The 27,012-nt window shown below is 56.8% G+C and overlaps 5 protein-coding genes across 5 annotated transcripts; 4 read left to right on the forward strand and 1 right to left on the reverse strand.

Annotated features, from left to right (window-relative positions):
• Positions 1–2,346: 2,346 nt before the first annotated feature.
• Positions 2,347–7,268, reverse strand: LBRM_34_2200 (TATE DNA transposons; the record flags this gene model as incomplete). Its single annotated transcript, XM_001568279.1, is given in 2 exon segments — positions 2,347–4,569; positions 4,572–7,268. Coding segments are annotated over 2 exon segments (4,920 nt in total).
• Positions 7,269–9,031: 1,763 nt separating this feature from the next.
• LBRM_34_2210 (conserved hypothetical protein) lies at positions 9,032–10,609 on the forward strand (the record flags this gene model as incomplete). Its single annotated transcript, XM_001568280.1, has 1 exon — positions 9,032–10,609. The coding sequence occupies one exon, from the start codon at positions 9,032–9,034 to the stop codon at positions 10,607–10,609; it is 1,578 nt and encodes a 525-aa protein (XP_001568330.1).
• Positions 10,610–14,395: 3,786 nt separating this feature from the next.
• Positions 14,396–17,818, forward strand: LBRM_34_2220 (ATP-dependent RNA helicase-like protein; the record flags this gene model as incomplete). The annotated part of the gene is made up of 1 exon (XM_001568281.1): positions 14,396–17,818. The coding sequence occupies one exon, from the start codon at positions 14,396–14,398 to the stop codon at positions 17,816–17,818; it is 3,423 nt and encodes a 1,140-aa protein (XP_001568331.1).
• Positions 17,819–19,458: 1,640 nt separating this feature from the next.
• On the forward strand, positions 19,459–20,856 carry LBRM_34_2230 (conserved hypothetical protein; the record flags this gene model as incomplete). Its single annotated transcript, XM_001568282.1, has 1 exon — positions 19,459–20,856. One exon carries the CDS (start codon positions 19,459–19,461, stop codon positions 20,854–20,856), a length of 1,398 nt encoding a protein of 465 aa, XP_001568332.1.
• Positions 20,857–21,718: 862 nt separating this feature from the next.
• LBRM_34_2240 (conserved hypothetical protein) lies at positions 21,719–26,221 on the forward strand (the record flags this gene model as incomplete). Its single annotated transcript, XM_001568283.1, has 1 exon — positions 21,719–26,221. The coding sequence occupies one exon, from the start codon at positions 21,719–21,721 to the stop codon at positions 26,219–26,221; it is 4,503 nt and encodes a 1,500-aa protein (XP_001568333.1).
• Between the last annotated feature and the right edge of the window lie 791 nt (positions 26,222–27,012).

Here is a 27,012-nt window from a genome sequence, read left to right on the forward strand (position 1 = left end):
CCGCGACCGGTGTGGGATTGCTGCGCCACACTCCTCAGTAGTGATTTTGTCATACCCTTACAGGCGAAATGAAAATCGGCATCTGTCATACCGCCTTCGCGGTATAATTTTCTTGTGAGTTCTGCCGTCATCTTTGTAGCCTCCTCTGCGACGAATAATTCGAGGTACTCATCCAGCTCTTTCTCGGTTAGTCGTTTGTCGGACATTTCCGATGTAGGTGAGTCGGAGGAAAGGGAAACCGTGCGCTTTTGTCGCAGAGATTCGAGTATGTGTCTGGAGAAACGTTTCTGAATATGTAGTCGTTTTTCCGTCGCTGGCCGCATGAACTCCACTTAGTGTGATTACTATATACATTTGGAGAAGAGATAGAGGGACAACAGTAAAGTAAGAATCCATAGAAACAGATGCAAGTACATATTTGCCGACCTGTGGCCATAATTTCCAATCGGGAAACATTATGGTACACAGACGGTCACACATCACAAATGGAAGTGAGGAGTCGGTTTCCGAGACACACACACTCACTCAGGATTCCTTTTCCACGGATACAAGAAACCGATTCAGCTATCGGTCAAAACAGATCCAACACCACATCCCACCAACCACCACCCCCCCCCCTATAAGGTCAAGTGCCATTCGATTGCCTTTGTGGTTTTACACGCCGCCAATGGAACCCTAATGCCACCGTCCTGTGTGATAGGGTGCTCGCGAAGATATAATTTCTTGAAGACAACAGAGGGCGAGAAGGGAGAAAGATTTGTGGAAGGCAGATGGGTATGGAACTAATCTTCGCGACCCCATTGGGAAGCGGCAAGGCAGGCACGCAACCACGACCGCGGCGCCGCGTCATGATTATGCCGCCGGCCTCCTCTACCGCGTTCAGTCGCGTGAGGAGCACATCAAGTCGTCTTGGACTTCTTTCGTGTGCTTTTTCTTATGGCTTGGCACCGGTACCGGGGAAGCCTCCCCCACCGGGTGCCCATTCATTACGGTCAGAGGGCGGCATGCCAAACGGACATGCGGGGAGTCGCCAGAAGAAAGGAAACGAGTCGGTCAGCCACCGAAAAAACAATCAAGCTACCAGCGCTAGCTCCAGCGGCGCACGCAGGGACGCACGTACACGAATCCCGGCGGCGCTGCGGTCGCCAAATCTACAAAAAAAACGGAAGCTACAGAACCCGAAGGGATCGTTGGGAACAACCGGGGACCCATGTCGCAGAGGAAACTACAAACGCACAATAGTAGAAAAACAGGGTGGGCTGAAAAGGAAAGCGGAACTGGGTGGATGATGGGCGCGCCCCATCAGGAAGAAGGTATAAAGAAAGGAAACCACGCTCACGGGTTAAGAGAATCTGTTTGAAAGGAAACTTTGAAACTTTGTTGAAACGAGAAATTCATCATCTTGCAAAATATTACCTGAACAGAAAGCGGTTCATTTAAAGGAAATTTTTCAACCCGAAAATTTTTCACTCACCATCTACATGCGGTTCGTCCACGCCACAGTCGACGCCCTCACCTTCCCACGGTTCCCGGAGTACACACCCCGCATCCGCGGAAGGAAACCGGTCCGCCGTTCTGTGGCCTTCCGGTCCGTTCCGGACATCCGAGAAATTCGTGTCTAGGGTTGGGTGGGTGGGCGTTTTTTCGTCGCGGGCCGCATCAACACTTAGAGTGGATTACTTCATTTATGAATAACACATTAGAGAAGAAATAAAGGGACAATAGAAAGTAATCATTCATAACAGAAACACATATCCGACCTGTGGCCATAATTTCCAATCGGGAAACATTATGGCACCCAGCCTGTATATTTCGCAAATCCATCACCACATCCCACCAACCACCCCCATCCCCCTTCCAGTTCTTTTGCCCAGACAAATTAACCCTGCCAACTATAAGGTCAAGTGCCATTCGATTGCCTTTGTGGTTTTACACGCCGCCAATGGAATGCCACCGTCCTGTGTGATAGGGTGCTCGCGAAGATATAATTTCTTGAAGACAACAGAGGGCGAGAAGGGAGAAAGATTTGTGGAAGGCAGATGGGTATGGAACTAATCTTCGCGACCCCATTGGGAAGCGGCAAGGCAGGCACGCAACCACGACCGCGGCGCCGCGTCATGATTATGCCGCCGGCCTCCTCTACCGCGTTCAGTCGCGTGAGGAGCACATCAAGTCGTCTTGGACTTCTTTCGTGTGCTTTTTCTTATGGCTTGGCACCGGTACCGGGGAAGCCTCCCCCCCATAGAACGCGGTTAGCCATCCATAACTTGTGGGCGATGTCGTCGCACCGTCCTCTGGAGAGTCGGCCGTCAGGTTCCGGCTCCCCTCGGATGCTCCTGGTGACGATCATATCTCGCCGCCCTCCTCGCGGCGCCGCTCTTCACATAGCGGACACCACATGTGCCGGAGGAACGGCACGCCAAACGGTTCAACCCGGTGAACCTCCAGCGACCCTGTCGCGTCCACCCCGAAGTGTCGCGAGTAGGCGTCCGCCGGATTCCGCGCACCCTCGACGTAGAAAAAGACTACGTCGATCCCTCTGTTGTACCAGAGGTCGTAGGTGTACTCGAAAAGTTTGTTCAAGGCGTAGCCTCTGCCAATGCCGCCGAAACCGTTCAGGTGTTTCTGCGCAATGACAATCGCACGGTGGTCCGTGGCAAGCGCGATTCGCGCTCCGTTGGGCACCCTGTGGTGCTCCACCAGGTGTCGCAGCATTAGTTGAGCCGCGCGTGGTTCCGCGTGTGCCGAGTACCGCGCCTGGAAGCGGTCCGCCTGCAGGTCTGGGTCCTCGAACCGGCCACCCGACCGGACGCGGCGACGCAGCTGGTACTGGCGCAGTTTTTCGAGGACGCGTTCCGCCTCGCCGTCGTCGCCGCCGAGTTGCCGTTCCAGGTCCTCGGTCCAGCGCTGCCGATAGGTCCACATTTCTGTGGCGCCCGCGTCGCGGAGGTGAAGCACAGCACCCCAGCCCTCCAGCGACGCGTCGGTGAAGGCCACCGCGTCATAGGTCGCTTCATCCGTCGTTGGGTGTCTCTCGTCCGAGATTTTCCACCACGGATTCTGCACCAGTGCGCCGCCGATCTCCTGCAGCGATCGCGCCACGGAGGAGTCGATGTACGGCACCGCGTCATCCCAGTCGTACCCGCGGAACGTCAGCCGGTATATGCCTCGGTAGGCTCTCAGCAGCTTGAATGCCCGTGCGGGGTTCATTTGCGTGGTGTGGAGCGCGAAGAAGATCAGCGAGATCAGCGAGGCCAGACTGCGTATGGTGTGGCTGGTCTTTTGGAGCGCAAGCTTCAGCTTCGCCACCGTCTTCACCGAGTTGCGGATCAGACGCTCACGGCCATTCCATGTGTATTCCTCGCCGAGGAAAACGGTGTTGGCACTCGCCAGCTGCAGGGTTTCCTCGTCCGACATCGCCTCCAGCTCGTCCCGGTTGGGTGACGTCATCAGGTTCGCCGCCTTGATGCGTGCGACGATCGTGCGCACCGCGAGCACAAACTCACGCTCCTGACCTTCGCGTGCGGCCACGAGAATGTTGTCGATGAGCGTGGTGATGGTGACGGGCGTGTCGATGTCCACAATCGTCCACGTCACCGCCTGGCCGACGGCAACGCTCCACCGCGCACCGGTCGGGAGAGTACGAAGACGGTAGTATCGCCCGTCATGCCTGGCTCGAAAAACGAACTTGTTACGGAGTGTCGCCGCGATCGGGATAGCGTCGTAATAAGCTTCGAAGTCGATCTGTAGCATGTAACGGGCGTATCGCAGCCGCTGTCGTCTTCCGAGGCGCGTGTCGTAGTGGACGCGCGGGACGTGATGTTTGGGAATCACGCGGTTCAGCAGGGGCTCCGTGATGAGGCGTCGTCGTCCCTTCAGCTCCGGCACCGTGAAGACGTTCACGCCGTGCATGCCCTCTGGCAATTGCACCTGGGCGCCGATGTCGCTGATCGGGCACGGTTCGAACTTGCCCATCTCGACCGCCTGTTGGATCTCCGCCGTTGTGAGCACGCACTTTTTGATGGTCCTCGACGTCCGCAACCCATCGTAGAAGGAGGGATCCAGAAAGCACTGGATTCGCTGGAGAAACCGCTTCGTTGAGGCGCGTTTTGTCGGCATCGCGAGCACGGTATCCATGTCCAGTGGTGTGTTCCGTTTCAGGTGCAGCGGCCACTGCTTCACGAGTGCCGGTCGCTCCGTCAGCACTTGGATGAAACCGGACATCTGGTCCACCATGGCCGCCACCTCCTGTGGTGCGATTCCGAGATTCGCACACGATGACTCTTGCGATCGGAAACGGAACACGGATGCCGCCGCCTCTAGAGGGTCTGGAATAGCGCTCTTCCGGCGTTGTCCCTTGCGGTCTCGGCCTCCACCGTAGGCTGCTGGCCATACCCAAGATAGCGCAGCAGCGTGGCCTGCTTCGCGTGCCCGGAAATCATCATCAGGTCCTTCAACGGGACACCCGCTTCCGCCATACAACGGAGCGCGCCTTTCCGGATCGAGGGCAGCTGTGCACCTCGCATCTCTGTTCGCACCTCCTGGGCGATCAGTGCCCGCAGCTCCTCCACGTGTGGTGCAAAGAGCTCCTCGGATGGTTTCTTCTGGACCAGCATCTCCTGCAGTGTCGCTGCGAGGTCCCTCGTCAGCATCGACGGGACCGGGTACGGGCCACGTGTTTTGGCACCCTTTCCCTTGCGGATCGTCAGCGTGACCTTCACGTATGTATCCGTCGATGTTCCCGGGAAAAGCGTCACGTCCTTCGCTCGCAGCGTGGAAATGTCGCACGCTCGCGCTGCGAATCCCCACATCATGGCGAGGAACAGCGCGGCGCGTGGATGGCCTAACCGGAGCCGTTTGGAGATCCTCTCGACCTGTTGACGCGAAACGAAGGGAGGCGCATCCGGCACCGACTCCTTCATGTAGCGCTGCACCGTGCCAAAAGCGCTTCGCCACTCGGGATCGTCCTGAAGGCGAATACCCCGCGCCTGCGTCGAGTAGAGCGGCAGGTCTCGCAGCGCACCCGCCACCGCGGCAAAGGCCTTCGCGGTGGTTGCCCACTTCCATTTGCGGGCCCTTGCGGTCGACAGAATCAAGTCGATGCATGCCGCCGGAAAGCGCATGAGCATCTGTTCCGAGTTCATCGACTTGATTCGCGTCAACCATCGCAAGTGGTGTGCGCGAGTGTCGGGCCGCACAAGACTCCATGCCAGCTGTGAGATGTGTGGCGGTTTCGCGGCGAAGAGGAACCAGTTTCTCGGGCAGACCTCTGCCTCTTCTTTTTGCGAAAGAGGCCTGCCCTGCATGTTTAAAGGATTGGAGCGGAGGCTTTCGAGAGCGCGCATTGCCTCTGTCGAGATGTTCGCGTCGACGTCCGCATATCCATCACCTTTCTGGTTTCCTGGAGTCCTGTACGTCGCGCCGTCCTCCTCGTCCTCTTGGAGCGGGTCCCTTCCGGCGCCGTCGCCTGGCCATCTTTTTCTCTTCACCAGGCGCGGCCGTTGACTATCGGACGGATCCTGGTGTGCCTCTGATGCCGCACTTCGCGGAAGAGGAATGTATCGTAACGCGTGACGTGGGGCACGCTGTCTCTTCGACGATTGGTAGTGCGTCCACGTCGCTGGAACGTAGACTCCCACCGTTGCCTCCGAGGCGTCCTTTGTGAGAACGTAATGACTCGGATAGCGCACGCCATTCATATCTTCCGGCGCCTCACGGAGACATGCGCCAAGCAGAAACCTGTATCCTTTAATCACGTCGTATAATGTCGGTAACGACGGTCCACGGACAAGGTACAGTTCGTCGATTGAGGAGTCGAGGGTCACCTCCTCGCTTCGGTTTTCTTCTCGAAAGGTCACCCCATTCGGGTCGGTCGGCGAGGCATCGACCATGTGGATGTTTTTTCGGAGAAGCTTCAGCATCTCTTGGACGCTGTAAGGCTGCAGTGGTGTCAGCTTGTGCCTCACGCGTTGCTGTCCCACCGCTGTGTCGGTCAGACCGTGTGCCACACCATCGCCGACTCGCGCCAGAGCCGTCGCAGCCCACAGGTGATCCAGGACTGCTTCGTACACCTTTCTGGCATGTTTGTTCGCCTCCGCGAGGGTGATTTCTGTCCACTCAGAAATGCATTTCCCATGCTGAACGTGTGGTGACACGTTCGTCGGGATAATGCCTTCTGAGCTCACCGTGGCGTCGTTTGGCGCATGCTCAGGCGTACGTGTGACGGAGTTTTTCTTCCTCCACGGGAGGTCGATCACCGGCAGATCCTCATCCTCGGATGGAAATTCGCTCGAGTTTAGAGAGCGTGTTTTGTTTCCATTCCTACCTGTTGCGGATCTACCTGAGGAACTCGCGGGTGTTCTCCTGTCACTTTTCCTCGCGGCCTTTCGCCGTGGGAGTGGGGCATCCATTGCGGATCTCTCCGGACGTTTACGGGAAGGTGCTTTTGACGCGGGTACAGGCGTCTGTGGCTTGCGCTTTGTGCGCTCAGCCCGGTCCATCTTTGTGCGCACCGTTTCCTCCCTTTTCTTTTGCCGAGGAGGTGGCTTTGGAGCACGTGCTTTCGGCTGGTTTGCGCGCCTGGAATCCCGTTTCGGGTTCGTGGATTTCGTTGCGCGCCTTTCGCCACCACCCAAGTGAAAAGTGTCCTCACGGTTCACCGTGGTTTTCTTCAACCACGGCTTGTGCTCGATTTCGTTGTAAAAGAAATCTTTCCGTGACACCGGGCGGTTTGTCAGAATTTTCCTCATTTTCTCGAGGAAATATTCGCGTGGCGGGTGGTGTTTCGACGCCGCGTACAGCAGGCGCCGCATGCACTTTGCCATGTCGTGGCTATGGTCGATTTGTATGTCCAGATGAGCGCCGAAAAATACGGCAGACATGTACAAACCGCAGTCGTCGCTATAGCGTTCCTGACGTGGTGAAAATTCATTCACCAAACGCAAAGCTGGCCAGACCATATGAAAGTGCTTACGCAGTTTTTCTTCCACTATGGGAGAAGGTGCGGAGTCGAGGATTCTCAGCTGTATTTCTGCTGAGTCCCGCGTTCCTTTCTCCAAAAGCCCTGCGATCCAGTGCTTCATAATGAAGATGGGGAAATACACCACGCCGTGACGGTGCACCTTTGCCTTGAGTTGCTGCGCGCGTTTCCAATCAAGGTGCACCATCGTGTCCGACGGAACGATCCGTTTCTTAGGGAGGTACGCTTTGTAGATCACATCGAGTTCGATATTCGATGTTTTCCCCTCGCGCATGTCACCGCCCCACATTTCTTTTGCAAATGACCTTGCGATACCGAATGTGGTTTGCCTCTTGTGTGCGGTGGCCTCCTGCGAAACGTCGGCTGTGGCTCCGTCGGGCGTTAGTTTTTTGACCCGTCCTGTGCCTCGCCTCCGCGGTAAAACTTACGTCGGTTGTCTCCGGCGTTTCCTCGGTAACCGTTTCGTTGGCCTGTGCCTCTTCCGTTGTGTTTTGCCGGACCATAGGTATAGTCGTTTGAATTTTGGTAATCGTGCTGGCTCTGGCTATTCCTCGGAATCCGCTGTCCGAATTTTTGTTCTTTCAGGCATTGTGAAAGCAAGTCTTTCATTTTTAGTAGGTTTTCTTCAGTGAGTCCCGAGAGTGCTTCGAATCCTGCCATGTCCAGTGCTCCGATCTGTGTCCCGTCGGCTCCGAGAATTGGCGCGTATGGCGCGCCTCCTTCTAGGATATCTGACCCGTCTCTTTTCGGAGCCCGGTAGGTATCACACGGATGTTTTCGGTGCACTCCGCTGCCCTCAACTGTTCTTGGCCTTTTCGAAAGTGATGCGGTTGAGGTGCTCTAACCTGTCCGTTTCGGGAACCAAAGGCACTTGGACCCGTGTCAAAACTTTTCTCCATTGCCGCATTCCTCCTGCACTGGTTTGTGCGATTTGCGTGTTGTATGCGAGTAAACGTGACGTCATGGGCTCGTCCACAAACATGGCCAACCATGCTGCAATACGTTGGTCGGCGGTGGCTTTTTGTGCCCGTGGTCCCGTCAAACCCAGCAGAGTCGCGGTAGTGATGGCAATAACGGGTGTCATTTGTTTCGCTACGATTGCTGCCTCCATTTTGACTTTGTATCCCTCCAGTGGGTTTTTTGAGGCTTCTATGTTATCCCAAATTTCTTCCCACCTTTCTTCCATGTCCAACACTTGTTGGATTTCTTTGTTTGCGAACAACTTCTGGGCGTCCATCACTTCCTTCTTGATATTTTTTGTTGTGGGACCTGCTGCGCCAACACTCCTCAGTAGTGATTTTGTCATACCCTTACAGGCGAAATGAAAATCGGCATCTGTCATACCGCCTTCGCGGTATAATTTTCTTGTGAGTTCTGCCGTCATCTTTGTAGCCTCCTCTGCGACGAATAATTCGAGGTACTCATCCAGCTCTTTCTCGGTTAGTCGTTTGTCGGACATTTCCGATGTAGGTGAGTCGGAGGAAAGGGAAACCGTGCGCTTTTGTCGCAGAGATTCGAGTATGTGCCTGGAGAAACGTTTCTGAATATGTAGTCGTTTTTCCGTCGCTGGCCGCATGAACTCCACTTAGTGTGATTACTATATACATTTGGAGAAGAGATAAAGGGACAAAGGTAAAGGAATAATCCATAGAAACAGATGCAGGAGTACATATTTGCCGACCTGTGGCCATAATTTCCATCGGGAAACATTATGGTACACAGACGGTCACACATCACAAGTGGAAGTGAGGAGTGGGTTTCCGAGACACACGCGCTCACTCAGGATTCCTTTTCCACGGATACACGAACACCGATTCAGCTATCGGTCAAATTTCCCAGATCCAACACCACGTCCCACCAACCACCACCTCCCCCCCCCCTATAAGGTCAAGTGCCATTCGATTGCCTTTGTGGTTTTACACGCCGCCAATGGAAGGCCACAACTTCCTTAACTTCATATCTCGCTGAGTGCCTCTCCTATTTCTATATAGGGAGGAGCGCACCCAGCCACACATATTCACCCAGAAAACGATAGCGACTGTTTTGGAGGGAATGGATGGAAAGGTAGTTGTCTTCATCTGTACAAGCAGCGGATCCCGTCTGCCGCTATACCGTCGCCTCCGCTCGCTCGGCTTAACGCTGGTGTTGGTGCACCCCTGTACGCCATCCCCCGTGTTTGACGGCATCTTTCAGTACTGGCTGCAGCACGACACAGACGATGTGGAGGGGGTATACCTTGCCTTGTCAGCTTTCTTGGCATCGCATAGGCTTGTCCCTGACGCGGTTGTGTCCTTTGACGAATATGGTGTTCACCAGGCGGTGGTACTCGCCGACCGGCTGAATCTCACCCCGGTCCCTCTGCCAGATGCTGCATTGCTACAGAACAACTTGAAGCACTCTTTTCGCGGCTTCTGCAGCGAGCATGGTATCTCGTCGCCGAAGTCGAGGCCGCTTCCCGTAGAGATGCTGCTTCCGACATTAGGGGAGATGAGCAACCTTGCCCGTGACGCCGATGCGCTGTCAATGGCGTTCGAGAAGACTCAGCCGGCGCTGACCAAGGCTGTTTCAATGACAATGGAGGCCTCTGCGTTTACGTTTCCAATAGTACTAAAACCCAGTCCAGGGGCTGGAAGTCTGTTGGTTCGCTTGTGCACAACTCTGGACGCGGCGGTGGCGTTTGTGTGGCACATGTGGACGACGCTTGCGAATCATCCCGACACGAAGCATTTTGCCGCCCTCACTAACAGGAAGTTGGCTGGAGCTGTGCGCAAAGGCGTCACTTCTCCTGTGCAAATACTCGTGGAGGATTTCATTGAGGGGCAGGAGGTTGACTTGGACTGCATCATTGAGCACGGGGTCGTGCGCTTCTGCTCCATCTCAGACAACTTTGCGCCTTCTCTGCCGTACTTCGCTGAGGTTGGCGGGCTCTGCCCGTCGTCACTGGGGTACCGTGCTCAGTGCGCCATGCGAGACTTGCTCGACTCATACGTCCGTGCGCATGGAGCGCGCTTGCACGGCGTTATCCACTTTGAAGCCAAGTACGATCCAGCACGCCAGCGAGCCTATGTGATTGAGGTGAACTGTCGGCCTGGAAGCGCGGAGACAAGTGCGATGCTGCAAACGGTGTATCGTGGGCTAAACCTGGGTGAGGCGTTGGTGCGCTGTGCGTTGCAGATGCCTATTGAAGAGCAACTCGCGAGCTTGTTTCCAGAGCTGCTAGCCAGCCAGCAAGAAAAATCTGCGGCGCAGACGCCATGGCAGAAGGTAACTCCACCGTGCCTTTCCGAGGCAGAGCTGGATGCACATATCCCGAGTACCACTGTATGTTCAGCGATGTGGTCACTGCTCGGCGGCCCGTCTCTGGGCTTCTTTCCTCCACAGTGCTGGGCGGCGTCTACAAATATGTATCCGACTCAGGCTGGCGTGCTGGTTAAGGCGCGCGCCCCGGTAGAGGACGTTTCGCTCGTCTCCTTCTTCATCTCGGCGGAAGTGGGTCAGATCGTGACACCGCCGCCGAAGCAGTTCTGCATGCTCTGTTGGATGGTGGCTAAAGGCGCGACAGCAGAGCAGGCGAAGGACAACATTCTTCGAGTGACGAATGCCTTTGACCAGGAGGTGTCGGCAGTGTGAAACGTGTGGTCTTCCCTGCAGGAACGCCCCCCCCTCCCTCCCCCACACACACACCCAAAGGTACGCCTCATCACGAAGTACGCCAGCATGACAGTATCAGTAGAGGGTGAGGGCATACACACCGTGCTCCTCTCTCTATATGTGTGCTCTTTTCTTGCCCCTAATGATGGATACTATCGCTTCCATTTCTCTGTCGCCCCTCTTGCACCTTCATGCCGCGGAGAAGTTGAGTAGGGTGGGAGGCAGAGAGGTGCCTTGTTGGTGGTGTACGCCAACACGCACGTGTGTGGTGTGTTTTCTTTTTCTTGCTATGTCTTAGCTCCTTGACGATGCCAGCAACCTCAACGTGGCATCGAGGCCCAGTACCCACACTGTGGGGAACCTACAAATCTGCAGACTATCCTCGAATACGTTCGCAAACTTTTGATGTCGACGGGGTGGACCTGTGTTGGCGCTGTAGCGAAGAGCCGTGCAATCATGATCACGTTTGGACCAGCTCACTACGGATCCTGTTGACGACTCGACAGCCATAGCAGTGCGCGTGAGCTCTTTGTGCGCCAGCATCTTTTTACCCATGGGTCACTTCAGCCTGGTACCTCCACTACTGTCAAAGGTGTGTGCGGATGGAGGAGAGTGTGAAATGCCTTTGTTGTCACAGACTTATAACGATATTCCACCGGTCGCGGCACATGCGGGCAAGCCATCGAGGCACGTCCCCAACTACATCGACGGATATGGAAGATGAGGACAGTGATCTCCCCACGCAACAACATCGTCCCGAAACAGGTTCAGGAGGCAAACATGTGAGCACTGTGCGCCGGTGCTACCAACCATAGCTGGTATGGTGTAGGGTATCCAAGCAAGGCGTGCAAGGGTCAGCAGCACCCGGGCGATGGTCGAACAGGGCGCGGAGTGCCGCGTACCGATCAGCCACAGCGCATATGTGCGAAGCGCACGACATCTCCCACATCTGCCCGGGTGGGCTGATACGGCATTGATGCCGGAAGTCTGACGAACGCACTCCGATCTACACTGCCGAGTTCTCCAGACTTCCATTTGGAAGGTCACCACGCCATATTATGGGACGGAGCGGCTTGAAGCGATTGGGAGAGAAGTATGAGACACTGGCAGAGCACATGGTCTCCGAAGACCCTGACCTGAAGCTGAACTACTTCCTCCTGGGGCTCATTCGGTGTGTACCTAAACCACTCGCTGTTACCCGTGCGGCAGACACCACCGCCCTTGGCTGTCGAGCAGCACCCTGAACCCGGCCCTCTCGGATCAAGACATGCCGCTCACTCAGATCTCTCTGGCGCCGATCGTGCCGCGCATATCTGAAAAAAGGGGACACGGAGGGATGAGAAGAGCCGGTTAGACGCATGGATCGATTCGTCGGTCGGAAGGCTCGTGCGAGACGACCCGGGTGCAGCTGTGATGCGACAGAGGTAGGCGAGGTGTCGTTGCATTGGTTTGCGTTGGACGACTTGTTCGCGGTGGAAAGGAGGTGTTGAGGGCAAGCAAAACGCCCCACCTCGTGTCTTTACTGCCTCCACGCGGAATTTCTTGTTAATCACCTTTTGAATTATCTGAAAATTTCTTTTGGCTTCGATATCAACGAACTGCCACTGGGCTCACGTCTTCGTATGATGGAATGAAGAGGTGGCATGAAGACAGACCGAATCGTCTCCAACGCACGAACAGACACAGCTGTGACGCGCCATTTTTCTTTGTGGTCACACAAGGGCGTGTGCTCTCCGCTGCTGGACACAAGAGAAGTGTAAGCGTGTGCTTGTTATCAATGTCGCCTCAGGTGTTAGTGGGGTCTGTGCAACGGCGGGAATCTGTGCGGGTGCTCCCCTCTTCCCCCCTTTGCCACCCCCTACTTCTGTCCGTCTTTCTCTACGCGATCAAAATGGGGCGAAGGGGTTCTTTTCGCATCAACTCATCACATCCCTTTAGTTCCCCTTTCACCTTCTTTTTTGTCTTTGGTTTTCCATATCGCCATCGTGTCTCATGCCATGAGACAAGTGTTCCTGCACTTGCCTACATCTACACACACACACACTTGTACCTGCATGTAGGTGCCCGTGGTACTGACTGCATGAGTGGAAAGAAGCCGACCCACACCTCTAAACGATTAGCTGATCAAGAAGTCTGCTTACCACTCTTGTGCAGTGCGTATGCCCGTGCTGTTTCTCTGTGAGCACCCTCGTTGCGTCTCGGCGTGTTTAGGTGATTGCATACCAACCCCTGTCTCTCTTTCGTATCGTTTCCTGAGGTGTTATTCTCTTCACGGTTCTGCTTCATTGTGTCTCTCATTCTTCTAGCATCATGAACAACCACCGTTCAAATCGTGCTGAGGCACAAGGCAGGGGCCGCGGCGCGCCGGCGCGTAACCCCATCACCTACAACCTGGCTGCCCTGCGCCTTGCCCAGTCCCCCAATAGAAGGGACCAAACTTCGTCTCGGGGCCGTATCAGCGATGGAGCGTCTATCAGGCTGATGAACCAGAGTGGCGCAGGATCTGATGTGCCTCTGTCCGCCTTGCTTGCCGGGATCAGTTCCCCAGCCGTCACTGTAAACACAACGTCCCCTCACCCGGCGGCGGCTTCTGGGCTTCATGCGTTTGTACCAGCGGCAGGTGGCAATCCGTCCGCGAGAGTCGGAAGCGCTTTTCCCGCCGTACTGCCATCTTCGATGGAGTATTTGGCTCCTCGCCAAACTATGAAATCTGAACCTCCTCCCAAGCTGACTGGTGTAGCGCAGCTAGACCAAGCATCACGAGTGCCCATGGGAGCACCAGGTCCGCAAGGGGCGACGCTGGGTTTCACTGGCTGCAAGGCACGTTTTGTGGCTTCTGCACCGACCGGCGCGTCATCCATCCAACCGCCGTCGTCCCTGAGTCACGTCCCCATGGCAGTTCCGAGTGGACTGCCGGTGTTTCCCCCGAGCACGCACACCAACATCTCCTCTCCAGTTGCAGCGGCCCCCTCAGCGCGCTCTGCGCCCTCTACCCGGTCGACCCCACCGCAGAGGGCGAACGCCGTGCCTTCTGGTATCCCTCTTCCACATTCGGCACAGGCACGCCGTGTAGACCCAACCCTACCGGGCACCGCTTTCGCGCAGCCGCAAAGTCGATCCCCAAAGACGTGCTCCGCGGTCGCCGCGAAGCCGCTGGGAACTTTTTGTGCTTCTCAGCCGCTATCTCCTCAGCCCCTCTCGCATCACTCACCAGTAGCACCCGTGATGAGCAGCCGCGGGGCCCTTCACGAAGCCGCCGCACCTGCAGCAGGGACAGGTGCTACTCTTCTTCCGAAGCCTCAGCCGCACGCCGGTATAGTTCCTCCGCCACCGCGGTCACAGCGTGCTGGTAAGACGACTCCTATCGATCCGACATCAGGTACAACGCCTCTGTCAGCCGCCGCTCCCTTCAGTACCTCAGTCCCCAAACCTGCAGGCTCGCTCATGTCCCCACCGCCGTCGCAGCAGCAGCGGAGTTCTCCTTCTCAGCGCCTTCCGTATCCGGTGCCACAGCCCCTTTCACAGCAGACCTCTATCATGCGATCATCAGTGCCGGCTTCGGCTTCGATGTCATCTAACATGGCATCTCTGTCTCGGCTTACACAAACCTCACCGCCCCCTACTACTGTTGCCGCATCTGTTGTCGTCCCAACCACTACGATTACCCCGACCGTGACCCCGATCCCCGATGCAGCTTTAGCTTCCGCTGCTGCTGCTCCCCCCCCTACATCCCAACCCATCGATGTTTGCCTAGCATTGCAGCAAATGAGCATTCACGTTCACACAGCGCCGTATCCACCACCGCCCAAGTCGACAGTGGCTACGGCCGCGGCTGCGAATTTCATTGACTCGTCCATGAGGAAGCGGCCGCAGGCCATGCAGAAGCCGTATGCACCGCTGAACTACTACGCCGCATCGCCACTGCGTGTGGCAGACCAGCATGTGAAGGACCACCATGGCAGGAGCCATCGAGGACCGAAGAAAGATCACCTCCAACAGTTACCCCAGCCGCAACCTCCTCCGCTGTCTATGCCGCCACGCCATAACAAAACGACTCCACTCGCTCATGTTACCGGCATCGACCCAGTCGTTGCAAAACGCTTCCAGGACGAGTACGCGCAGCAGAACGACAATGAGAACATCGGGGACGACCTGCGGGCACAGCAGGCGACGCGGATGGGCACGGTTGGCACGCTGGATGAGGCGCTGTGCCTCTCCCTAATCGAGACGCACGACGTCACGTTTGTCATCACGGACACTGGCACAGGCAAGAGCACCCGTATCCCCATCGCCCTGCACAGGGCGCACCCGGATGCGCTCGTCGTGAATGCGCAGCCGCGGCGCACGGCAGCGATCAACCTTGCCCAGCGCGTCGCCGAGGTGCTTGAGGCCGAACTTGGTGAGAGTGTAGGCTACTCGGTGCGCGGGGAGCATATTGGCGACATTGGGGAGACAAAGATCATGTACGTCACGACCTACTCGCTCTTGATCTATTTTTTGTGGCATGAGTTTAAGGAAAAGTTGCCGCTTTCGTACATTATTGTCGACGAGTTTCACGAGCGCACACCGGATGTGGAGGTCATTCTGCTGATGCTGAAGTTGTGGCTGCAAAAGCACCCAGGCGCCTTCAAACTGATCCTGTGCAGCGCGACGGCGCAGGTGGAGGAGTGGCAGAGCTTCTTCGATGGCCTGACGGTCGGCACCTACGCCCGCTCCCCTATCATGTACCCTGTGCAGGAGTACTTCATCGAGGATCTGGAGCGCCTCACCGGTATCCGCACCGCACCAATTTTGCCGCAGGATAGCAGCAACATGGTGACATCGGAGCAAATGTATCAGCTCATTCTAGTGTGCAAGCAGCTGCTTGAGTACCTAGCCAAGAACACGGCGACCCAAGACAGCGTGCTGGTGTTCATGCCGGGTCGTACGCAGGTGGAGCTGATGACGACGTGGATTCGAGAGAACCTCGAAGAGTCGCTGGAGCCTATCGCATGGTACCGCGACGTCGAATTATCCCTGATCCAGGAGGCTCTTGCGCGACCCGCAGTGACGCGCAAGAAGGTTTACGTCGCCACGGACATCGCCGAGGTGAGCTTGACTCTGCCGGACGTGGTGTTTGTGATCGACTCCGGAACGGGCAAGCGGCCGCAGGTCTCGGAGAAGGAGAAGACAAGCTACGCTTTCCCGCCCCTTCGGTTGCTGTGGGAGACGACGTCAAACGCGCAGCAGCGCCGTGGCCGCGTTGGGCGTGTGCAGCAGGGCTTCTACTTTAGTCTTCTCAGCCGCGCTCACCACAAGGCGCTGCGCGAGTCGGATAATCGCATCAAGAACGCTGTTCTTACCGAGGTCGTTCTCCACTCCCTGCTTATCACGCAAAAGCCGTTCGCCTTCTTTCAGTTATGCAACGAGAAGCCAGAGCGAGGCGCTCTCGCTTACAGCCTTCACCTGCTACAGGATGGCGGCCATATCATTCGCAAAGATGACCCAATGGCGGACGCGGAGCGGGTGTCGCTCGACCGGCAGCGCACGACGCACGTCATGGACTCGCCCTGGAATGTCCTTATCGAGGAGGCGCTTGCGGCGGCCTCCGGGGCCCTTGCTACTGCTCCGGCGGAAGCGGTGAGGGGTTTCTCGGTGACAAAGGAGACGGCTGCGGGCCCCGACAGGAGTGGCGAGGGTAGCGACAAGGATTTTGGAGACGAGGAGGACTCTGTCGAGGCCGCGAATCTAGAGGCCGACGCAGCAGCTTTCCAGCAATGCTACTTCATGACCTTGCGCGGCGTTATCGCGGCCCGCTCGCCGGTGTCTGTCGCGGCTGCGACAAACGTCTTCTTTGGCCTCCTGTACGGCACCCCGACGCTGAGCATGCTGGCGGCTGCCATTGAGTCGTCCAAGTCGCCGTTCCACATACCGTACACCATCAACGACCGCATGGAGCGTGTGGCGATGGTACGTCGCGTGTCGAGTGTTATGCAGCGGTATCACGGTTTTCTGCAGAGTGATTTGATCTGCTCCATGGAGGTTATCCTGGAGTACATGAGCATGCAGCGCGACGGGCTGTCTGAGGAGGCACAGGAAGAGTGGTGCCAGGAGCGCAGCCTGAGTCGCACTCGCGTCGTCGACACGCTGAATTTGTTTTCGCAGATGAAGGAGCAGGTGAGCTCGGTGCTGCCGTTCCCGGATGTTACGGACATTGACGTGCTTAATGCTCAGTTCAACCAGAATGCTGAGCTCCTTGTGCTCATGCTCGTGGCGTCGCACACAGAGCTAGCGATTCAGGTGCAGCTGGACGGCCCAGTTGCGCAGAGAAAGGGATTTGTGGGGCACGGTATGTTCTTCCCGCTCAAGTGTCTCAAGGACGAGTCAGTGCCGACTGTTTGCCCGTGGGATCGCAACAAGATCAGCGTCCCGCTTTCTCTACAGACGATTCAGCGAAAAGTGCTTGCTGTGTTCGCCTCGCAGGTGGAGCCGGACCTGTTCGCGCTGGTACTGCTTGTCTTCTCTTACAAGCTCCACTACTCGATGCAGTGCAGCGGTGCCACCCCATCGTTCCTGATGGCTGTTAGCCACTCTGGTGTGCGCCGCACCTTTCAGTGTGACGCCCTCACCGCGCAGCAGATTCTGCAGCTGCGCCGCATCCAGTGCGCCCAGCTGCGGTGCATGCAGCTGCAGGTAGAAGAGCGTGTGAAGGCGAACGAGAGCGAGAAGCTGAGTGCCGCGCTGAAGAGCGCCAACAGCGACTTTGGATTACCAGACAGTGCTATGAAGGCGCCTTACCTCATTCCTACGGTGTTGCAACATGGACTGAAGCTGCTCGTAGGCCGCCTGAAGGGCTCACCATCATACACTGCGCAGCGACGCGACATCGTGGAGTTCCTGCCTGGTACGCCGTACTGCAAGCGTGCTAACAGCGCGCAGCTGTCGCCGCCGGTGCTGCAGTCGGTGCTCATCCACAGCAACAACGGCCTTTCTGTGTGGCAGCCGACAGCAACGGCGGCAGCCGTAGCGGCATCCTCCTCGACAGTCATAGAGGCGGTTAGTGCGACGGAGCGGAATGGCGTGGAGGTTGTGGCACCAGCAGTGTCTTTTCCCGCGGTGGAGAGCGAGTCGGAAAGAGGGGAGGAGGACGAGAGCGATCACAGCAGTGACTCTGGTGCACATGTGCCGACCTTCAGCTACGATGTGTAGATGTGCACGCGAGAGAGACAGGGGCCGGCGCGTAGATCTTCGGAGAGGAAATTCCCTCGTGGGGCGAAAGCGGCGCGAGCGCAGCGAAACGAAATTGGGGACTCCCGAGCGACTCGCTGACAAGGACTGGTTTGTGCAGCCTTTTTAAATACCCGCCTTCCCCTCCCCCTCCGTGCGGCCCCCGTTTCTCTTTTTTGATGGGAAGTGGCGTAAAATGGTGGGCATTTGTTCTTTGTTCTGTCCCCCTCTGCCCATCTCTCTCTCTCTCTCTCTCTGTGTGTGTGTGTCCGTTTCGGAGTGTGTGGTAGTGGTGTGTGGAAGTAATGGTGTCTCCTCTTGTACGTATGCTGCCCACCTTTCCCCCCTTTTCCCTGTTCGTTGTAGCATTCGCTTGTAGTGCCTGACATGCCGGTGGTATCGTGTGGTGGTGACGTGAGATATGCAGGTGTGTACGTGCGAGGGAGTGTCTCCCTCCCTCCTTTGTTCTTGTTTCCCTTCTATTGAGCAAACCTGCCGGTGAGGGCGCCAAGGGACGAAGAGGAAACTTCGCTGAGCATGAAAGGGACAGACAGAGACGACGAAGATAGAAAAGACATGGCGGGCTTGAATCGATTTTGGTAGTGTTTGGTTTGCTCTCTTTCTCTTTCCAAATTTACCAGGACGTCTTTCCGTGTACCGCCGCTGTCGTCATTGTGGCTCTATGTGTGTACTGGTTCTGGACAGTACCAGTGGATGCCTATGTAATTCCGAATTATTGTGGTAGGAAGGAGGCAGCGAGAAGGGAGAGAGGGGGGGGGGTAGAACATAGCGCACAGCGAGTTATCAAGTCCGGGCAACTGTGACCCCCTTTTCTTTCTCCTCTCCTTTCCTGGACTTTTCCCCAGAGCAATTACATAATTAAAATTTGAGTTCTCGGAGATTTTCCCTACCCCAGAGTGATTGGTACACGTATGTACCCATGTGGAGAGAGAGAGAGGCAAGATAGCTACAGCAGCAGGTCTCTCCGTTTCACCAACACGTGAGTCGGCGCCCCCCCGCCCACTTCCTGTGCCCTGCGTTTTTTTTCCTTTGCTGCGCAGAGGTGAGACCGAAAGGCAACGGAAAGGTGTGGCGTGCTTCATGGGGTACAGCCACACACTAGCCTCGTCCTCTCCTACGAGCGCCTACTACGAATGCACCGTGAGGTCGGAGGAGGAGAGGGGTGAGGGACGCGATTGACGCCCATGCATGTCTTTCGTGTTCTTGCTTTCTGTATTGCTCCTTCTTCCACTCCCTCCTATGCTTCTCCTGTTCCCATCCATCACATGCAGTGTAATCCGCCCATCACGGCATTCTCTCTGTGCGTAGCCGCCTGCGTATCATTGCCCGAAGCCCACGCAGTATCCTTCTCTTCTTGCGTGCTGCTCGTGTTCAACAGTTTGGAGAGGTTTGCAGTTGGGTGAATCCACCACTCTCCCCTCGATTTACGCACGCACGAAGAGGTGCCGCATGTGGTATCGAACAACTTGGTAAGCTCACGCGATGTGATCTGCGCTGGTGCGAGACGAAAAGCAAAAAACACAGGGGTCATTTGGGTACATCAATCGGTACGCACACACCCACACACTGCACACGTGCGAACACCCCCCAAAAGAGGCAGGATGTTCGGTCTAGGCTACAAAAGTCGTCATGCCGATGAGGCGACAGGGAAGCTGGAAGGGAGCAGGAATGATGATGCCGCAGGTAGCAGCAGCAGCCGATGCCGGCCACAGGAACAACAAAAGTGGGAGCGGGATAGCTCGACCCGAGCGGCAAAGAACACGCTCGGCACACCGACCATGCTCGGCATCCAGTACACCTCCGAAGAGGCAAGCAACATCTACCACAAAGTTGGCACACTCAACGGCTACACGTTCGAGGTGCCTCCGGTGAATCGGTTCCACAGCAAAACTGCCGAGGCGAAGTTCACCCAGCTCACTGGCAGCCTCAACCCGAAGTTCGAGGCTACCCGCTTCGACAACCTGCGTGAACGTCTCCAAGTAGCTGATAAGAGGGACAAGGATGGCCATTTGCAGGCGATCGCGGTGCTATACGCCGAGTTCCTCGGGAATAACTTTCTGAAAGCTAAGAATCTCGACTACGCCGAACTCGAGCGCTGCTTCTACCCGCACTACGCACCTAAGTACGACACGCTGCTGAAGGCGCTCGGGATGCGTAAACCGCTGTGGTGGCGGCAGGGCATATTTGCCTCGCTCGAGGATATCTCACGACTTCCGCTGGATCGCTGCAATGTGGAGAAAGAGACATCGTTGACCTTTGAGGAGTGGTACTCCCTTTTCTGGAACTACTACCAGCCCTTTAACACCCTCGCGTATCTATGCATGGTTACAGCACAGTCCATCGTGTACACGCAAGAGCTCGTTGACAGCGTGGCCAACTACCTGGTCGAACGACACGCCTTGATTACAGAAGAGAAGGCCAAGAGCGCCCCAATCCTGTTCCTTGGCGCGCGCACAGGCAAGTTTGGCGCGCTGCTAAACGCGACCAAGAAACTGCCGGTCCCGGTCATTCATACCCACGAGAGCCCCAACATGAACCCCTACCTGCTGGTGATTCCGCAGAACAAGCAGGCCGAGTTCAAACCGAACCCGATCGTCAAGATGAAGAATCAGGCCGCCCTGGAGAAGTACGAACCGAGCATCGTGCTCTTCTCTGACATGATCATGAACAACGACCCGACATCGCAGATCCGACAACAAGGCTCGGTGCGCGAGTACGTGTACTTTGGGGTGCCGGACAGTTACTGCGAAGGACACGGATGGGATACGTGGGGCTACTTCAAGTATCGTGAACGCGGCAGCGATCACGTTCCGGCGTACATACGCGAAGGGTTTGGCAAGGTGACGCTGCCACATCTCTCGCGCTGGATTGTCCACAAGCTGGACAGTGACATGCAGATGGGCAACGCTGCTGTAACATCGTGGATTCGAAAGCCGCTTCTACCGGGGCCCAGGACAACATGGGGATGGCGAGTGATGCGCTTCAAACCATTTTTTTGACAGCTGGTCTGAGTTTACCTGCTCCCCCCTCTGGTTTGGCACGAGGAGGCATGGAGTCTGGCGAAGCTGGTAGCACACCAGACCCGTGAATCGAGGTCTCTTTGCTCCTCCCGCTCTCCTGTCTACTTACATTCGCATGGGGCTCCCTTCGCGCCATCCACCAAGCTGACCGCCGCGTTGCCGAACACACAAACGAACACGTGCATGCATGTTCACAACCTGTGCCCGCCGCCCAGCGGGAAGGAGAGAGGAGGAGGCCAGTGCATACGAGTAGATTGGAAAGGTGGCTGCTGCTGCTGCAAGGTGAAAGGCAGGCGTGTGCGTTTGGGTTCGCGTTTTTTTTCCCTGTTGCTTCAAGTGTTCACATTTCTAGTAAGGCACAGCAACAACCTTGAAAGAGAGGGAGAGCGACAAGTGGTGATGGACGTGGCCAACACAGCACGCGAGCGTGTTTCAGTGGGTTGTTGACTCGGCTCTTTGAACGTTTCTCGCTGTTATCATCCTTGGGCGGTGCTGTTAGTAAGGGGGACTCTCATGCTTGATGGCACACTCGGTCTTCCGTCGTTTTACACGATCATCCCTCTTGCGTTACCACTCTCTGACTTTGCTCGCCTCCGCTAGTGCACGACTGCTCACTGCTTCCCTCACATTGGCGTCGAGCCTCGTGTACGCGTCCCTGCTGCGCTACACCAACGACAAAGAATCAAAGGGACAGCACCTCTGACCACCACCTCCGGCTTGCGTATGCGTGGAGAGAGCAGAAAAGGGAAGGAGGAAGTCAACCCACAAGCCCCCCTCCCCCTTACTATCGAAGATGTCCGCGCCGCCGACGTGCGCGGATGAAGGCATACGTCCGGTGTGTATGCTGGTCTTTGCAGCAGCTGCGGATGTTACTGCGCTGCGTCGCGCTGTCGCCGCTCTTGCAGGGCCGGCCACATCGATGAACTACTCTGATGAGCTTCCCAGAGAAGAGAGTGGGGATGCTGAACGGACAAGTGTCACTGTTGGTGCCGCTCGAGGCGCATTCAAGCACGACACGTGGATTTTCGCTTCTGCTTCAGACTCATGCAGCTTGCTGTCTGAAATGCCAGACTCGCTGAGGCATCTCTCGCCCGCACAGTATCAGATGGCTTCGGTCGAGCTGCGGCAATGGAAACATTTGCTGAGTCACAGACACGTGCCTCAACAGCATACAAGGGCCTCATGCACCATCGGTCATGCAACTCGTGACAATCAAGTCAACGACACGACTGTCAGGGCACGCACAAGTACGGCGGCTACAGGCAATGTAGACAATTTGCTTTTCTGTCAGCAGCGCGTCGACACTGTCTCCAGCGCCGAGTGCACTGGGCACTTATCCCTTCTGTGGGCCCGCGTTCCACACACCACTTCAGATGCGGAGTTTGCCGATTTCGGTGCCACGCGCTCTCCGGCCTGCGCTGCACCTGATGGCGTCGCAGACAGCTCTTTTCCATCAAGACATCACCTGCTGTGTGTCGACGTTGGCGGCATGTACTTGCCGATTTCATGGGAACATCCCGTGGCAGAGCGCACACAAAATGCACCGCCGCAGCCCGCAGAGTCGGCCGCCACGAAGGCAGCGTGTGCCTCGAGGAGGCCGAATGCGGTGCGCATTGTACATGGCCATGCCCAACCGAAACAGACGTCATTCTCCGATGCACACTGTAGCAGTACCAGAGGCATGACAGACGAGAGGGAAGCTGAGGTGTCTCAGAGTCTATGGCGCGTGTTGCAGGAGCGCTTTACGGCTGCAACGCGTAGTTGTCCGTTCAGGCCGGAGGCCTGCGCCACAGCGAGTCCGCTGACACTCACGGAGGTATGGGTGGTACCTCTGCTGACCGCGGACAACGACAATGATGAGCCTCTGAACAGTGCAACTCTAGCCATTTCCGCCTTTCCGAAGCTTGTAGACGAAAAGTATCAACACAACTCCGCTGATTTCGTCTCTGTTAATGGCGACGGCGTGCGATCCTTTCGTCTAGCGCGCCATCCCCCCACCCACGTGCTTCGCATCGCTGGAGATGATGACGCCCGTTTAACCAACCCGTTATCTTTTGCCACGTGCCAGGCTTCAGTGCTGGGGTCGCGCAAGAGGCACCGTGACAAGACGACGGGGAGAGGAGATGGGGCAGACGAGAGACAGTGGTTGACTACACACGTCACACATCCGTTACAGGACGCTGTCTTTCTGCGTGCTTGCAGCTGCGACTGCGGCAGCACCGACACTGCGCCACCGGAGCTACCTGCTGTGCGGCTTCGGATACTAGAGCGCGGCTTCCTGCTTCGCAGCTGTTACTTCTCCGAGTGGTGCTGCGCCGCTGACTTTGACATCACGGGTAGCTTTCTCAGTCCATATCTGGGCAAGCGGACAAGGAGTACAACGTCGCACCACGCCTTCTACAGTGCACTGCGGCGGTGCGTACTGGCCGAAGACGCACTTGTGCAGCACATGGTGGAAAAGGAGGCGGCAAAGCTGGTCGCGTCATGTGAATCACCCTCTGGCGCTGACGTCTCGAGTACCTCCAGAGTAGCCGCGCCACAACAGAGCACCACCGAGGAGGGGCTCTTCAAGGATAGCACCCTTGAGGGGGGCAGCGCGGGCGACACTGGCGCTCATGGGAGTGAGCGGGTGTGGCCAGTAGAGGAGCTGTGGAATCTGTGGGTTCGACTGGAGTGGATACCTCCATTGACGTGGCAGCGTGTGCGTGTGCGTCTGCAGTTCTCTGAAGGCCTTGGGCCGGGAAAGGTACGCCGGTGCTGTATTCGGGAGCTGTCACCGCGCGCTCTTCTGGGATTCCTGTCACGGGTGGCAACCGCAGTGAATGTGGCGTACATTGAAGCGAAGCAGCTACGGCAAATTGATGATTCTCGAGCTAACTGTGTGACTGCGGACGCCGAGGGCGATGACGATGCCGTCGGCGCAGACCTCGGCGGGGTGATTGACGTGAGTCTTGCGGACAGTCGCCAGAGGAACATACCGTTTTCTTTGGCTGCTCGACGTGAGTCTTTGGTGCAGGTGCGGCGACTACTTGAGTTTCGGGCAGCTCTACCGGTGGCCGCCGAACTTGTGACCCGGCAGCTGTCGGCGGGGCCATCCGATGTTGGCATTGCGGCTCCTTGCATCCCCACTGTTGACCCGCACCCTATCACTGCCTTCCGTGACGTTGCTGTGGGTTCTCCTGCTCTCAGCGCCGCCGCACGTGACCTCGCAGCGGATATTGCCGCCACGACGGTGCTTTCTGCCTCGCACCCCGCAGCATCCCCGGCAGGCAGTGCTGCTGATGTCGCGACGTTTGCAATGGCGTGGCTTCGTGGTGTGCTCGAGTCCCCTGCTCTGCTCCTCCCTCCGCTCGGTGTGTCTGGCGAGATGGATGAGAGAGACAGTGCCGAGGGCTCGTCGTGCGGTGCTCGCATCCATTTTTCCAGCAGGAGCGCGGTAGACAAGGAGACGGCGACGCTAACTGCACTGCTCGCGCGCCGATCGCCATTTCAGCCGGAGAAATCGCTCCAGGATGGGCTGGAAGTTTCCATGACTTCATATCCTCTGCCGATCCTGCCACCGTCCTCTCTGTCAGCCGCAGAGATGTACTGCGAGGCTGCCGATGTGGCAGAGCTGCGCTGGTCTTCCCCACAACCCACCGCCACCACAGATTATCACGCCGCTTTCTCAGCCGCTGCTTCAAAAACTCCTGCGCCAGGGGCGCCGAGTTCGGCATTTGGGACTGCGTCCTGTTGCGCCGTCGCGTGTGAGGAAGTGGCACGGCTGGCACGCACGAAGACGGCGGCCGAGATCGCCAATGTGTTCCGCACATCGCATCAGCAACTCAGCGCCACAAACCCATTGGCTGCTTTTCTCTACACGCGCTGCGTTAGATATCTCCAGGAGCAAGGCGTCCTGACCGTTATGTCACCATCAGGAGAGGGGTGCGGCGAGAGAGACTTGAGCGATCCTGGAAGAGATGATGAGAGCGTATCACGTGATAGTTGTGCGGCGCCACAGTCTGCAGCGGCAGCGTCCTGCTCTTTATTCCACTCTCCCATGCCGCAGCAGGAAGGCTGCGGCCAGGGCGGAGCGGCTGGCGTGTCTTTGCCCGAGAATGGTGATTGCCTTGAGGACGAAAGTGGGCCGTCAGGGGAGGGCGATGCCGTGAACACCCTACTGGCGGAGACTGTAGTGCGCGTCGTTCAGCAGAACAAGTCGGTAGTGCGACGCATACTAGCTCTTATTCAGTCCTACAGTTGCGTCCTCACTGAAGCAACAGCAGAGGTCAACAGCGGTGCACCATTTGTCTCCAACACGCACAGGGCAGCGGCGGCTGAGAGCGTTGACCGTCAGCCAAAAGACGCCGTTGCGCAGGACTTATGGCACTGCCTTGTACCGGAGAGAAATGCTGCCATGCGTGTGAATGGCGCGGTGGGTCAGCCATCATCGTGTGCCAAAGCGACGGCGCAACGCCTTCTGCAGGCATTTTGGACGAATGTCGCCGCGACGGCCCGCCTGCACCTGTGCAATCAGCTGGATGCCTCGTCAGGTAGTGAGGTGGACTCAACCAGCGATTCGGAGGAGGAGGAGGAGGAGTTGGCAGGGGGATCACCATCACTGCCCACAAGGCGTGGCGGGGCGGTCTGTTTGCCAGCGGAAGCGGCAGCATCAACATATTCAGAGGTGCAGCACGGTTTTATTGCCAAACAAAGTGGTGCCAATTCTAAGGTGACTAAGTCGAGCATATCGTTGCCTTCGTCTCGAGAACAGGCGCATACTTCTCCTGCTTTTCCCTTGCTTTCCCCTACGTTGCTGTCCCGTCAGCTTCCTTCGCCGATCCCTGCCACACACCCCTCTGGAGTGTCGATCCAGGCGGTTCGTGGGCTGGATGGGGCAAAGGCGATGGCCCTCTATGTTCAACACATTCTGCGGTGCTTCAACTCCACCGGTCATCAGCAAAGTCAAACCCAACTTGGAAGCTGCCCATTGCCCAGTTGCGCAACGGAGGCGCCTTGGAGAGCACCACCCACCATGGGGGACACAGCAGCATCGCACGACAACCCTTGGCAGCCCAACTACTGGCTTCACCATGCGCTCTTTCTTCTGAGCTACGGACTCGCATGCCCCCCTGATCAGTCGGCGGTGTCCACTGGTGCAGCTACCACCCCAGCGGACGCCTGTTCAAAGGGATGCCACTTTGTGTGCTCCTGCTCAGGCGATGACCAATTCGCACTACCGCCGCCGCCGGCACTCGCGGCGTTTCGCACCTTACGTTGCGGGAAGCTGACGCTTGATGCGTGGATTGGCGCGGCCCTGGAGGTGTACCTACAGAGGTGGGAGCTGAGTATACAGGCCCAGTGAGCCGTGCAACGGAGTGTTCTATGTCTTTCGCCTTCCTCTGAGGTGTGCTGTTAAAGAAAAAAAAGACCTCATACATCCAGACGAGGAGCTATCAGCCCCCTTTTTTTGCTTTCTCTTTTACCGTTTCCTCACTGCTGTTGATCTGCTACACAGCTGCACCCCTACTTGGTGCACTGCTTTCTACGTTTAGAGGATCATGGTGTGCGCGAGAGACAGCTTGCAACACACCAACATACCGTCGACTGAGTCAAATTTGTACATCGCAGCAAAGCATTCATGCTCAAACGACAGATCGACGGATTACAATAAAGAGCCTCCGACATGCCAGTGGGTGCCGAACGGAGTAGCGGCTAACTTCAGATCTGTTTTTCTTTCCTGTTGCGTTTGCGCTTCTTTGGACTCGTCAACCATGCGCGCCAAGGCATCTTTCCCGTCGACTGTCCATGGAGAGCCAGCCGCGTCGCCCAATTTCAACTTCTGTCGACTGGGTCACTGTATTGTCTGCGCCGCCGCCTCCCACACAAGGTTATGTCGTGCCTCGATGTGCCCACCTGTGTCTCTGTCGATAGCAGATGCGCACTTGCATGCATACGGAGCTTCATCATCCGCCACTATCGTTGCCATTTTTCTACTCTCTACGATTTTCTTCCGCCTTTTCTCGCTGCTCTCACTCTGTGGATGGGCCGATCATCTTCTCCTTCCACCGTCTTTGCGCAACGCCATATTTTATGAAGGTTCACAGTAGAACTTCCAGGGGCGAAAAGAGAAGGACGAAGAGGGCAGTGCTGCTT

This window comes from Leishmania braziliensis, chromosome 35 (genome assembly GCF_000002845.2).
Source record: "Leishmania braziliensis MHOM/BR/75/M2904 complete genome, chromosome 35".
Classification (NCBI taxonomy): domain Eukaryota; phylum Euglenozoa; class Kinetoplastea; order Trypanosomatida; family Trypanosomatidae; genus Leishmania; species Leishmania braziliensis.